The 15,977-nt window shown below is 39.4% G+C and overlaps 1 protein-coding gene across 1 annotated transcript in view; it reads right to left on the reverse strand.

Annotated features, from left to right (window-relative positions):
• RXFP2 (relaxin family peptide receptor 2) overlaps positions 1 to 15,977 on the reverse strand; it is a 334,755-nt gene that overhangs the window by 116,400 nt on the left and 202,378 nt on the right. The window contains exon 3 of the mRNA XM_066583026.1: positions 5,823 to 5,900. Coding sequence (XP_066439123.1) covers positions 5,823 to 5,900 — 78 coding nt within the window. The remainder of the gene's footprint in view (positions 1 to 5,822; positions 5,901 to 15,977) is intronic.

Genomic DNA, 15,977 nt, shown 5'->3' on the forward strand with positions numbered 1-15,977 from the left:
TTTGACAGGTCTGTAAATTTCCTTTTTGTTCTCCATAGATTGCAGTTCGCCTGTGCTGACCCTCTATATAAGACTGCTGAGAAAAGGTTTCGTTCATTCCAGGCAGCACTTTCTACCACTTCACATCAGGTTGGTGATATAATGCAGCTCACTGCTGGCTCTGTTTTATCTCTCTTCTGTCACCGTATATTTAGTTCAAAGCTTCTTTCCTTTAGATCACTGTTACTTTCAAGGGCTTTCATGTGCTATGGTGTCAGATGCATGCAACTGTTAGGTGTGAAGTGATCATACTTAGATCGCACTTGTTACCAATTAGATGTGTAATACCAATTACTTATTCAATTTTACAAAGAATGCTGATTTTAATGATTCATGCAATTAATGTCACTTTTGGTATTAGATACCTTGGCAGGGATTATATATTATTAGTTATTTATTTGATGCATTTTTTTTAGATTCTTCTTTATTCTTTCATTCATTTGTGTTGTATTGTTTCCACATTTTAGAATAATTAGGCGACACTCATCGAAGTAAAATCTATCGCAGTTCTTTATTCGTATCTTGGTACAAAAAAGTGCAGGAACAAAATTGAGGACATGATTCACATATTTGACCGCTGTTTTACGTCAGATGATGCTATCTCTAGCCTTCACATGCACAAGAACGTCAGGAAGCGACTTAAATGTACAATGCCCTGTTGTATCTTAGCAACATGACAACAATACAATAGTGAAGTCGTTTCCATCGAACAAAAACTTGTTCGATTAAATGCCAGTTCTGACAAAGGTACTGGATTTAATTATTTGTTCTGATGGGCTATATTTAAAAGAAAAAAGGCTCACTTTTTAGAACCACCATTTTTAATTTTTTTTACCCTTTCTCAACATGGAGGGGTGGACTGAACTAGATGTATGTATGTCTTTTTTCAGCCTAACATACTATGTTACTAATGATATTAATATGAGGTTTATATCTAAGACTAGCTGATATACCCGACTTCACCCATGTTAATTTGGTACAGGTATTTACCTGTTGTTTGCACAGAAAATTTTATGAAGTCGTGGTTACTTCAGAGGAACCGAGGAATAAAATATGTATACATATAGAGGAGCGTTAGATTCTCCTTAGACTGCGTGTGCCGATGTCCCTCTGCAGAATGTGCCACCTCTCCCACTCTCTTCACTTTTTACCTTTAAAGGTAACGCTCCTTTTTATTCAAATTTACCCCGGACTGGAGTACTTAAAGGCACCCCTGCAGTCCATGGCCACTTCCTTATGTACTTTACGGCCTTTCAGTATATGCACATAGAGGTGAAGTAGATTCTCTTCAGTATATATACAGAAGTGAAGTAGATTCTCTTCAGTATATGCACAGAGGTGAGGTAGAGTCTCCTCAGTATATACACATAGTGGTAAGTTAGATTCTCCTCAGTATATACACATAGAGGTGAGGTAGATTGTCCTCAGTATATACACATAGAGGTGAGGTATATTCTCCTCAGTATATACACATAGAGGTGAGGTATATTCTCCTCAGTATATAGACAGTGGTAAGTTAGATTCTCCTCAGTATATATACATAGCTTTATGGTTTCTGAGCAAATAACTATCTTATGTATCTTGAATTTTCACACAGTTTTTAACACTTCATATTGAATATTAAAGTTGTGACCCCTTTACTTTTCTTATTTACAACCAAAAGAATGGTCGTGCCAAATTTCACATTTGTAGTGTACAGATGTGTGTTATTAGTTACATTACATAAGGGGTCACTAATTTTTGCACTTAGCATTGAATAATCAAGTTGCGACCCCCTTTCTTTTTTCTATTTAGGACCTAAAGAATGGTCATGCCAAATTTTACGTTTGTACAACTCTGGGAAGTTAGAGAATTATATTTGGTGCATTACATAGGGGGTCACTTACTTTGCACTTAGCATTGAATAATTAAGTTGTGACCCCTTTACTTTTCCTATTTAGGACCTAAAGAATGGCCATGCCTAATTTTATGTTTGTACAACAATGGGAAGTTAGAGAATTAGTGGTGAGTCAGTCATTGAGGGCTTTTGCCTTTACATATAGTAATTAACCATGAAAGTATGGCATTTTTGGATGTCCTGGTGACAGAGTGTTACAAAAAACAATCATGAAAAAAACATATTTGCATTTTAAGAACTACCATTCTAACTATATAAAAAACGTGGTTCCGTATAGGCAATTCTTACGTCTAAAGAGATTAAATAGTGATGATAAAAAACTACTTTAAACTACTTTAGAAACAGCTATGAAAGAGTCTTTTAGAAAAAAATGGTTTCCGAGTTCCTGAGAGCGGGTAAAAGAAATAGAACTGGTGGTTCTAAAAAACATGACTTTTTTCTTTTGAATGCAGCCCTTTAGCACAAAGGATTAAATTCAATAACTTACTGAACTGGCATTTAATTCAACAAGACCCTGTTACTGTTAAAAGGAAACTACTTGTGTCCTTTAGACACAGCGCTACCTTAAAGAGTAGACTTGTAAAAAGTAGATATAATGATAAATCCCCATGCTGGCTAGAAGGACTACCACCTGTTCAAGATATTACATTTGGTGTTAATCAATTTGTGAACTGTAAAGACCACATATGGTGGGCCTATTAGTGGGTAATTATGATTGTTTTGGTTCCAGTTGCCAGTGCCCTTGGGCATGATTTGTTGTAGTGAGTAGTGGGGTGCTGAATAACACATGGAGCCAGATATTCTGCTTAACTTGTAGTAAACACAGTGTTATTATGAAGTCAGACAGGGAGATGAGGTAATTCTCTTCAACACACACAGTGAATAACAAATGATATCTCCAGCGAATTGCCAGTGAATTATATACAATTTGCAACAATGAAGATACCTGTGTATAACATGTTTTTATACTGGGGGCTTACTCTGAATTTCTTTTCTCCATCCCTCTTCATATCTACATCTCTTTATCTCTTTATCTCCCTCTCTTCATCTCAGCTCTCTCTTCTATCTCTCCTGTCCTCTGCATCTCAACATCTCCTGTTCTCTTCACTGTGACAGCTCACTCTCCCTGTGACAGCAGACTCCCCTCTACTCACTGTCACAGCTCACTCTCCTTCTCTGCTTCTTTCTTCCTCCTCTCTTTCTTCTCTGCTTCTCTCGTGCTTCTCCCTTTCTTCTCCCCTTCTTCTTCCGTTCTTCTCCTCTTCTTCCTTCTGCGACTGTTGTGTCAACCTATATATCGCCTCAGTCACCTGACCAGTCTGTCTGCAGCCAATCACAACCTATTTGGTTGCTAGGCTACCTGCATCACCTAAATCTCTAGGCATTTTCTCTATCCTGTGCAACTGAGTAAAAATGATCTAACTAGTTGCTAGTTTACCTGCATCACCTGTGCAAAATGACTCAGATTAAACCCATAAGGCCAGTTACTATTTTACTGGTCCTCATAGTCAAACAGCACTATGTAGTGCCCTTTTTCAGGCCACTACACATACGATGCTTATACAAATGCATTGTCGAGCATATAAAATCAATTGCGACTGGAGTGATTTAGAAACGGTTAATTGAAGAGCTACTGTGATTTGCAATGATTGAACAGGTTGAATGACCATAAAGTAGAGTAAATAGATTATTATTCCAGAGAGATGCCCTGGGAGGGCTAGGATTGAACGAAAGAACTGAATTGCATACATTTTTGTAATCTTTCTATGAATGAAACAATTGTCAGGACTTGAACCCAGGAACCCTTGCACTCTAGTCAGCAGCTCTTCCCTGGGCTATCTAGGTTTTGGACAGTTCCTTGCTGAAACCTACCCTTGCTTTATGTTTCCTTGCTCTTGTTAAGTCCACTTCCTGCCTCCCTGTCCTGGCTCCGCCCTGCTACTAATTAGGACTTACTATAAAAGCCTGACCATGCCTCAGATCCAGCTTGTGATTATTGTGCTCCACCACCTTGATCAAGCTCCTCTTCCTCCTGCTCCTCTGCGATTGTACCGATACCTCCTGATACTGACCTCTGGCTTCCATTTGACCACGCTTCCGTCTCATCCTATTGTACTGCATACCGTGACTTCCCGATAACGACTCCTGGCTTTCTTGACTTCTCTCCAGTGACCGGCATGGCTACTACACCTACGGCTCAAATCCAGCGCCGGTAAGACATAACAATTGTATTGTTGTCATGCTGCTAAGATACAACAGGGCATTGTATATTTAAGTCACTTCCTGACATCTTGTGCATCAAAACAGCCGCCATCTGTGTGCACCACACAAAATAAAGAACTGCTATAGGTTTTACTTTGATGAGTGCCACCTATTCATTTTTCAATGTGGATATTTGAAAAACTGTCTTACCGTGGCTGAGCACCATCGTTGAGCACCTGGAACCACGATCAGAATTTGTACATTGATTGGTGAGTGCCATCTGCTCTTCTCTTTGTTTGTGTTGTGTGTTTCTTCTTTTTTTATAATATATTTTCCAGTTTTCTGGCTTTTTTTTTTTATAAGTTGTTGAACATATTATTTTTCACTTATTGCTTTGATATAAATCTTTGCTATTGTTATAAGCGCTGCGCAATATGTTGGCACTATATAAATAAAGAGTATTATTTCAGCTTTTTTGCTGATGATGGTCATATGACTGAAATATATGTTTTATGTTTTGGCTGCTATGAATTAAAGAGATTTAATCTGATCTATCCTCAGGATGGTTTAACAATAGTTGATCGGTAGGGATCCGCCACTCAGGAATCCCCGCCAAATGTCTGATCTCCGACACCACTTTCAGTGCAGACAACTCAGAAAGCAGATAGTGCTGTGAACATTGCAACGGCCAAGTTTGTTCTTAAAGGCACAGCTCCCATTGCAGTCAATGGGATGTGTGCCTGCAATAATAACCAGGGTTGCTGCAATACAGAAAGCACTATTTGCTTTCAGGTCTGTCTGCATTGACAGTAGGCTCGTCGATCAGCTAATCGCTGGGGATCAGAAGCAGCGGACCCTCGCTGATAAACTTTTGACCTATGACCTATCTTGTGGATAGTATTGAAAAGAAAGGCTCACCAGCAGCACATCACCAAACCCAGATTGGGTAGGACTGGAGTAGTGCAACAGGAGTAATCCACTAAGGAAAACGAACCACCGTTCCCAAAACATATCTAAAAGAAGAAGACTGGCAGAGTACAAGGGATAACATTGTGGCGCAGAAATGCATCCTAATACCTAAAGGACCTTTCACATAGTATGAAATTTTCCGCAACAGCATTGCAGAATATGCCCTCCTGCAGAACAATCAGCCCCAAAATCCGTACTGCCAACGTTCATGCTATTCATGCTATTACATTAGAAAGTATAGAGCTCCCTGTGAAATGTGAAGACTCTAAGAAATGAAAGAAAACCATCAGGACGTAGCTGTTTATTGTATTTTCTATTGTATTGCAACCTTTTTTTTTCTCTTAGTGACAACCCATTTATTTGTTAAAAACAAGTTCTAATTCGCTAATGTTTCTATAATAATTTGCATAATTGAATTGCAGGTTAAAGTCAATTCTTGGGAAATGGTTTAACGATTTAATAGTTCTATCTGTAATAATCTGGAACTTTTACAGTAAGCAGGGACATTTTGTACAGCTAAGGCAGTGGCTCTGCCTGAAATCTGTATAAGTTATTTGTCATGACAGATTTCTTGCCTATGACGAAAAATCTACTTGACTGTTTGCTTGAATAATGGCGAATTTGGGATTTTTATTATACTGGGATTTATATTTAAATGGTGTAATAATTCTTATACAGAGAGAAGATTATACCAGTTCCATCATTATTTACTTACAGCATTCCTTGGGATCCATTAACTCATTTGCTTTCCAATGCACTTCATCAAACATATTTGGCCATCCATTGTTGTCTCCTGCAATAAGGAATATTTATTATATGGTGATTTGTATAGAATTACGTTAGCCCAGATTGCAATGCAAACTATGAAAAATACAAGATACATTATAACATTTATGACTCTGTATCAATTAAAAGAACCGGGGCAGAGTTATCAGCAGGGGTTCAGCTTACAACTTAGCAGGTATAGCAGCTGCTATGGGACCCAGCAACTAAAGTGGGGACATTAGAAGGGAGGGGCAGTTAGTTGTAATTGTATATAATGGAAAGCAACAGTGGTAAAATGAATATGGATCACTGTGAGACTATGGAAAGGAGAAAAAGACACGGGGCAGAGGTGGAGACCCAAATAATCATAGCCTCTCATGTTCTCATGAAGCATGGGCACATTCCTAGTTACACCCTGCAAAAGAAAAAAAACTTATAGGCTGCCAAAAGTGGGCAAAAGTAATAATAATAATAATCTTTATTTGTATAGCGCCAACTTATTCCGCAGCGCTTTCAAGCATGGGAGAACACTGACAATACAAAAATTACATGTGATATACAACCATTTTGATATAGGAGGTACAAGGGAGGGGGGAGGAGATGAGGCATGGGGGGAACACAGGCAGTATTGGAACTACATGTGGAGATCAGTTATTAGGAGGTAAACGGGGTTGGTAAGGAAGTACAGGGTTAGAGGTTGTGTGCGACAGGCAGGGTTGAAGGTGTGGGGAGCCATAGGGAGCGTCAGGGGGACTAGGTCAGGAGATTTGGTATGCCTCCCTGAAGAGGTGCATTATAAGTAGGCTATGAGTCTCTCTAAAAAAGTATACTTTTCAGTTTTGTGCAAACCTGTAGGCTACAGTGCAGTTGAAAGACTAAGGGTGAATGCAGATGGCTGGGTCGGATTCCTGCTAGATGCTTGCGGGCTGTAACTCATGCTCTTGTATTGACCTCTTGCTTGTCCGGTGTCTTCTCTCTCTCTGCTCTGCGATGTGCCGGTTTTTATGAGATTGCATAAACTAATGCAATCCTATAGCAGCGTGCAACGATAGCAATTCTGCGCAGAATTTCCGCCCGTGTGCATTCAGCCTAAGTAAGAGTACGTGAAACCTGGATTTCTGCATTGATTACTAATAGAATGTGGTCTGATTGTTATCTTAGTCACAATTATAGACAAACACAATATAATTAAACTAATCTCTCACAAACAGTTGTACCATTAATGTATTTTATTAGGTAAACATCCACAGTCCAAGAAGGAAAAGTGAATGAACTTTAAGGACCTTTCCAAGAGCTAATTGGTAAGAAGTGTTTCAGTTAACCTGGTTACTGACAAATATGTGTTTCTCCAGAAAGTTTAGTTAAAGTGAACCTTCTGTCAATGCAAAGAACTTTCAGAAGACCCTAGAGGATGTGTTGTAGAGTTGCATGAAGCTCGAAAAGGCAATAAAAGAATTGTTAAAGATCTGTGTGTACATGAAACCATTGTTAGACATATTCTATACAAATGGAGAAAATTGTAGCTAATCTCCCTAGGAGTGGCTATCTCATTAAGATCACTACAAGAGCACATATGGACAATTGTGAAGAGGCGAGGAAGCATGCAAGGGTAACAGCAAAAAAGACTTACAGGAGATACTATAAACTTCAAAAACCTCTGTTCATATGTTCACTATTTGAAAAACATTGAAAAACAATGGTATTTGTGGAAGGACATCTCTTGCAGTCCTAAAAAACATTGATGTCCATGGCTGGTTTACCAGAGACCACCTGAATGTTCTACATTACTTCTGCAAAAGTGTTCTATGGACAGATGAGAAAATGAAACAAACGTGGAACTTTATGGCACAAATGCAGAGCCCTATGTTTGGAAGACAAAAAACACCAATACCAAAACCAACTGTGAAGCATAGTGGAGGGAACTTCATAGTTTAGGACTGCTGCCTCAAGCCCTAGATGACTTGCGATCATTAAGGAAACAATGAACTTTAAGGTGGATTTTAAAGAAAATGTAAGGGCAGCCATCCAAAGTCTTAACTTGAAGAGATATTGGGTGATGCAACAAGACAGTGATACAAAGCACACAAGTAATTCAACTAATGAATGGTTGAAAAGTAGATTTGTGTTTTGGAATGGCCAAGTCAGAGTCCTGAGCTTGACACTATCAAGATGCTATGATTTGACCTGAAGAGGGCTGTGATCGAAAAGCATCCCTGAAATACTGATGAACTGAAACACATTTGTAGGGATGAATGGAGTATTTTAGTGATTTGTAATATAAGCAATGGGCAGCATAGGCATTCTTTTCAAACTATATCTATTAGGCTAGGTTCACACAGGACGGAATTGCTGAGGTATTCCCCTGAGGTATGTCTGCACGCAACGTGCAATTTTTTTTCCTGTCCCTATAAAGCATGAAAAATTTGCTCGTCTGACTGAGCCCTTACACATTATGGGGCATATTTATAAAAAGCTTAAGTTTCTCAACAGATTTCTCAAGTGAAAAATGACACAGAATTTACTGTACACCAATTATACACAATCTAATTTAGATAATAAAGAAAGACATAGGGCAATCATATTTACATCTGATGACATAATACGTTACTATATTAAACAAGATTAGAAAAAAAAGACTCTTCTTTTTTTTAACACAAAAAGTACCACTCTTGTCCATGGACTATGCTTGGTATTACAGTTCTAAACTTTCTCTAAAGTTGCATACCTTTTTAGTATACAGTAGCTCAGTAGGTTTATCTGTATCATGATTTCTCAATGAACTGATTTAAGTACCAAACTCATCTTTAATACATGGACAGTTGTTTAACACACCAAAATACATAATCTTTCATTGAATGGTTGGTTTGTCTATTTAGAAATGCAGCTAGATACAGGCATGGGTATTCGCACACATGTAATATCTTCACAATGACAACCAAACATGATTAACTTCTAAATGGGAGTTGGAAGGACTAACTAGAAGGAAGTTGGAGCATGTTGTGAAATGATCTACGTTCCGACCGGTGGTGTTGATGACAGAAGCAATAACACACCTTGTATCCCTGGCACTCCTTGAATAGAAAAAGACTCAAATTATGTAAAAAGATACTGCTGAAAGATCTAACAAGACTAAAATGAAAGGAAACGTTCCTGCTGGAAGAGTTAAAATTTACTGCGGAGGTGAAGGAAGGACAAATTACTGTATCCCAATGCTCATCAATTACAGAATGTACGTTCCAGATGACATTTTGTGAATCAGTTGAACTGTCTGCACAGCTGATGTGACTAGAAGCTTTGAAGAATATCTTACACAATGTACTGCCTAAGCATGAACTGTCCATCGATAGCACAAGCAGATGGTTTATGGGGAAAACAAATACTGTGGTTATCAACAACCTCAATCTGAACCTACAGCATAACGTTTCACATTTTAATTAAGGAATAAGGAAAAATAAATGATCAGGTTTCAAAAAGTTTATAGAAGGTCTACTTTTTTCTAAAGAAGTGGTAGTCTTAAATTTTTTTAAACCAAGTAAGCTACATTGAAACATCTGGTTTGGATTCTAACCAAGAGCAACATCTGCAGGAAGTATTTATCATATCTTTTTTCTTATATGTGGTCTTTGGGTCTTTCCAGGTTCCTTTCGCACTCAGAGAAAATACCCATATTGATGCATAAGAGAATCACTAGTCTGAGAAACTTTCTTGTGGTGCCAAATTGCACCATCAAGTGCCTTTGATTACATATGGAGGCACATACAGGTTATTTTTTCTGATGGATTCATACGGAAAATATACTTTGTCATGCTGCATTGACTGCTGTGGTATGAAAGTATTCGTTCCTAGGGGAAAATATATATAGTATGTAATGTGGTAAAGTATTGATACATAAAACATCAGTAAAGAACAACACATGCAGCAATGAGTAAAGGGGCTAGGCCAAGATGGCATCCTCTGTTCATATAGTTGAATAATTCTTAAATTGCAATAATCATTAAAACTGGCATTTTGCATTGCAACTGTAAGACCTATTAGGGCTTATCAACATCATAGAGTGGGTTCCCTGTTTTGAACCCCCTGTATGACACAGAGCAGCTCAGGTCCAGGTAGACCTTCTGCCATCCTCTTGTTACAGGGCAGCCATACATGTGACTGCTGTAGGAGAAATGTCAAGCTGGCCACGGCTTTCCCTAGCAAAAGCACCTGTTTGCTGGGGATTTTGAGAGTGGGACTTGAGACAATTACCTAATTGCCTAAAGTTCCACATTCTCAGAGAGCTTGTACGTGTTCCCACAGTGTTCCTTTATGCCCTTATGCTTGGGCATGCCATGAAGTCACCTTCCTCAAGCATGAAGCATACGTGGAACTGTTAACAACACTGTAGTGACCTGGAGTGGCACTACAGTATAAACGTACTGTAACTGCAAATCAAAAGCAACTGTTCTAACTACCAGCTTATTTAGCAATGGGAGGGTATGCTGGATTTCATTTAATAAGAAGATGGAGCCAGGATAGGGAACTAAATAGTTAAGTCAGCTTAGGAATTCCACTGTCATAGATCACATAGCTGGAGGTAAGCTGAAATACGATCCTTAAAGGGGTTGTCCCGCGCCGAAACGTTTTTTGTTTTTTTTTTCAACCCCCCCCCCCCCGTTCGGCGCGAGACAACCCCGATGCAGGGGTTAAAAAAGAACACCGGACAGCGCTTACCTGAATCCCCGCGCTCCGGTGACTTCTTACTTACCGGTTGAAGATGGCCGCCGGGATGTTCTTCCTCGGTGGACCGCAGGGCTTCTGTGCGGTCCATTGCCGATTCCAGCCTCCTGATTGGCTGGAATCGGCACGTGACGGGGCGGAGCTACACGGAGCTACACGGAGCCCCATTGAGAAAAGAAGAAGACCCGGACTGCGCAAGCGCGTCTAATTTGGCCATTAGACGCCGAAAATTAGACGGCCTCCATGGAAACGAGGACGCTAGCAACGGAGCAGGTAAGTGAAAAACTTCTTATAACTTCTGTATGGCTCATAATTAATGCACAATGTACATTACAAAGTGCATTAATATGGCCATACAGAAGTGTATAGACCCACTTGCTGCCGCGGGACAACCCCTTTAAGTGAAAGGAGGAGGGGGCCGAGCTGAAGTGAGTTTCACGAGAAGGAGGGGGGTCGAGGGGTTTCCGATTTCCTGTGATCTGTGTCATAGGAAGAAAATAGAAAAGTGTTATGGCAGAATGGAGAGAGATAATGGCTACAGCCAGGCTTCCCCCTCCGTGCACTGTAACTGGAGAAGTTTACTTCCAACTTTCAAGCAACCCTGTGCGCAGCTGCTAATTAATCATCCAGGCCACTGAGAGAAAAGATTGGAAAACATTTGCAAGCCAAGCCTTTCTTCCTTGCTTGCAACGAACAGGCAGAAAAGCCATGTTGCAGACCACCAAGAATCTCCATAAACCCCAGTGAGTGAGTACTGTAGATTGTTAGCTCATGTGTCAGGCTGCTAAATTATTGTTAGTGGGATGATAGGGGTTGTTGTTTTCAGTTATAGTTAATTCTCACTCTATAGCTATCCCTTATCTCTGGTGCTTCTTCATCCATGTATCAAGTGTTCAACTGTGTATATGCAAGATCTACTGTTTAATATTCCTTGCAGACGGCCATATTCCAAAAGTAAATGGTGTGCCTGCAGTTTACTTACATATGTGTGTCAGCCTTTTTTCGCTACCAAGAGCTTTTAAACCAGGCATTGGCATCACATTTACCTAATTCAATTAGACGTCCATATCCTGTTGTTTACCTTGATCTGCGTGCAAGATTATATAGAGAGTGCTGCACTCATCACCACCATGACACAGCTCCTCAGCCGCCTCTTAGAAACCGCTCAGAGACTTAAGGCCTCTACCCGCTAGTCACACATTGCAACACATGCCAGACTGCTATTGAATAAGTGAGCTACCCAACTTTCAGACACAATGTATAGAAGCACTATAAGACATTTACAACTGCATAGTACAGAAGCATCAGAGACTCTGTATGCCCCCATTAATCGTACTATGTGCATGATGTATCAGACTGTCTTTGCACGTATTTTTGGCACATTTTTTTTTGCTTTTGCTTTAAATAAAAAAGTATGTGCATAAAATAATACAAAAAAAGTCTCACATGACACAAGACTGTGTAGCTAAGATGCATGTACTAAAAACTGCTATATTTCTTCTGTCATTGACTTAATATTTTTTCCAGAACTGATGAGACAGTGGGTTACCAGATGCGAGGAATATAATCCGCTTAATTCAGCCTCTTGTGTACAATTTCTTTAAAAGTGATTTTTATGGTATAAAGTTTAAAAGCAAGTACTGCAGAAAAATTGTAATCACTAAACCTTGGCTAGAGTTCTGTAAAATGGGAGTGGGCATTATAGGCTTAAAAGCCCTGGCTCAGCAGCAATGCGTCCTTGAAACGCACTTAAAAATATTGGCATGGCAACTACTTCCTGATGGAATCTTTTGTCTTGCTATCAAGTTGAATCTGCTATGGTGTAAATTGTGTTATATTATCAAAGACTAATGATGGTCAGTAATAATGCAAATATTAAAAATTCACTTTCAGCATTGTAACGTAGATGAGAGAACAGATTTCAAAGTTTGATCTGAATAAAGACTTGTTAAAATGTGTGCTACACAACACTAGCAAGAGGTCGGAGTATTCTACAGAATGTAGTATATGAATTTAGTTGAAAAAAAAGAAAAGTTGGTAATTAGCAAAATTTTCGCAATTATGACACAGATTGTGGCACAGCATGATTGGAAAAAATCCTGTGAAGTACAGTTATTTTTAGATACGTTACTAATGTGTGAATGATATGGTGAGGAAATCTAAATTTATGGTGCTTGGGGAATAATTGTGTAGGATTCTACTGGCTTTATATTTGTACATAGATGATTTTAAAGGGACATTCTGGACGCAAATTATACACTGCAGTCTACGTTTTGCAGGGTGTAGGATGGTAGCGCATGACACAGGGCTACAAAGAACATTATAGGGTTGTCCTCTGAAATTGTTATCCACAGGATATGGGATAACTTGCTGATAAGTGGGGATCCTCACTAATTCCAAGAATATAGGACTTGTGCATTCAGGAATTAACAAAGTAACAGTCACACATGCACGCTGTCACCCAGTGGGACCACCGGAGATTGACGAGTTCTTGAACTTGGTTATCTTTAGCGGTTCCATTGAAATGAATGGAGCAGCAGCACAAATGTGCAACTAGTGCTTTATTTATTTAGGATGCATTGAACTCAGTTCTTAGGATTGGTAAAAATGTCAGCGGTTGGACCCCCACAAATCGTCAAGTTATTCCCTACCCAGTAGATAGAGGATAACTTCCTTCCACGAGAGAACCTCTTTAAAGACATTTACTTAGACCAGTGGTTCTCGACGTGGGTGTTATTGCCCCTGGGGAGGGGCGTTTTTACTTCTCAAGTGGGTAGTGGAACAAAAAGGGGTGGCAGGAGGGCATTGGAACATAAAGGGGGCGATAGGGGGGCATTCTGTGTTTCTTTGTTGATTTTTTTTCGGTCAGTAACTACATTTTTCTAAACATTAGTAGTGATACCTCAGTTTTCGTCAATAATTTGACCAAAAAGAATTGGTGAAATCCAAAACCGACGAAAACCGAGACAATTATTTCCATATGAATCACTTACATGTAATGGGAATTGTGTGCAGCCTGCGCGCCTCTATCATATAATGTATGACTTTTATAGCTCCATGACTCTGCTACAGATCAATCACACTTCATAACACTGGATAACCTACAGCGCAACCTAACCCGCTGTATTCCATAATGCCACTGATTGGCTGGAACCGCTTCAAGCTTTCACTTGTGTAGTTCTTTGGGAGTTGTAGTCTTAGTGAACGCCAAGTGTCTTTTCAGGACACTGATATAAACTACAACTCCCAGGGACCCACACAATTGAAAGTTCCAGCCAATCAGCGGCATTATGGAATACAGCGGGTTAGGTTGTTCTTTAGGTTATCCAGTGTGATTGATCTGTAGCGGAGTCATGGAGTTATAAAAGTCATACATCATTATATGATAGAGCGACATAAACAGTGCATTCTGGAAGCATACTTTATAAAAATGGCTAAGAAGAAGAAATGCCGTCAATATTCAAATGAATACTTGAAATACAGATTCATCCCTTCTCCTACAGACGGACAGCTTACCTTCTGCCTCATTTGTGAAAAGGCATTTTCAAATGAAGCTATGAAGCCTTTGAAACGAAGTGATCATCTTGAAAAAATGTATTCAGACAAAGTGGGTATTTTCATTTTTCCTATTTCATTTTTCCAAGGTTTAAAGTCAAAGTCTGAGAACCGCAGCACTGTAGGCAAGACATTTGGAAAATCTGCTCTCAATGCTGACAAAAGCCTCATTGCTTCCTATAAAGTCAATTTCTTAATAGATCAATGTGGCAAATCACATTACTATTGGGGAAACACTTGTGCTACCCGCAGTTAAAGAGATTGCCAGTACTATGCTGGGGCCAAGAGGAAATCGATTCCTTTGAGTAATGACACTATTTCAAGAAGAATTGACAAGATGGCTGCTGATGTGGAAGAAATGGTTTTGGACATGTTAAAGAACACAGAACTAGTAATGCAAATTGAAACTCAATGGTTATAGACAATGAAGCATTGCTGCTAGCTTAAGTTTGTTTCATTACTTGGAATGAAGAGGTAGTGAAGGAACTACTACCTTTACCAGAAAGTTAACCACCGACACGAAAGGCTCTTCTATATAAAAAAGAGTGGAAGAAAAAAAACATCCCTTTAACAAATTTACTTGCTTGTGCACCTCACGGAGCTGCATCCATGATTGGTCGATATCGCGGATTTATAGCCCATTTAAAATCTGCTATACCTGGTATAATGGCAATTCACTGTGTGATACATCGGTAGCACTCTGTTGCTAAACCTTTATGTGAGAGATTGCATGATTCTCTGCGCTATGTAATTAGTGCTAACAAGATAAAAGCGCACTCTTTGAACAAACGTCTTTTCCGCAAGCTATGTCAAGGCAATGACGAAGAATTCGAATTTCAACTCCTACACACTGAAGTGAGGTAGTTCTCAAGAGGAAAGTGCTTACGACGCTTCTACGAACTTTTTGACACAGTAGTCGAGTTTCTTCGGCTAATTGACTCAAGCCTTTGTGATGCAATAAAACTACAACAACTTGACGTTGCCTTTCTCGCAGACATATTTCACAAAGTCAACAAGGTCAACACAAAGCTACAAGAAGCGAAAATGAATTTCATTATGGCTAAAGGTATAATCTCTTCCATCATTGCCAAACTGGACCTTTATGCCAATAACCTGAGTCGAAGCAAGCTCTGTCAGTTTCTAAATCTTCAAAAAGTTGCATGCAAAGATGGAGACAAACTTCAAGATGCAGACTTGGACGTTTTTGCTCACACCTCAAACAAGCCAAAGAAGACATGCAAACATGATCTATGTACTCTTGAAATACCATCGTGGGTACTCAATCCATTTTTAGCAGACGCAGGAGAATGTCATCACAGATTACAAGAGCAGTTGATCGACTTGAAATATGATAGCGAAGCCCAAGCACTTTTCCAGCAATGTGGCTATGAATATTTTTGGGTGAAAGTGAAAAATTCCTATCCTATCCTGTGTCAGGAAGTTAAGATGCTCGTGTTAGCTTTTCCATCTGTGTACTTAGTGAGAGGGGCTTCAGTGCGGTTCAGCAGCACTTGACAAAAGCAAGAAACAAACTTCAGATATGTGTAAGGGGCAACTTGAGGCTGCGGTTGACGAAGATAGAACCAGATATCACAAAATTGGCATCCGCTCATCAGGCCCAAGGCAGGCATTAATGACACAGATTAACTGTGTCAAACATTATTATTATTAGTCAAATTCCATTGTTCTTGCAAATATTTTAATTAGTCTTCTGACCATTAAGGATTAGGGCTCAGTCACACAGGCACATCCCTGCGCCGATGCGCCCGTGTTACGGCATCAACTTTTTTATTTTTACGTTAACGTAGTTGTGCGAGAGCTCATTTTTTATGAG

This window comes from Eleutherodactylus coqui, chromosome 1 (assembly GCF_035609145.1).
Source record: "Eleutherodactylus coqui strain aEleCoq1 chromosome 1, aEleCoq1.hap1, whole genome shotgun sequence".
Classification (NCBI taxonomy): Eukaryota; Metazoa; Chordata; class Amphibia; order Anura; family Eleutherodactylidae; genus Eleutherodactylus; species Eleutherodactylus coqui.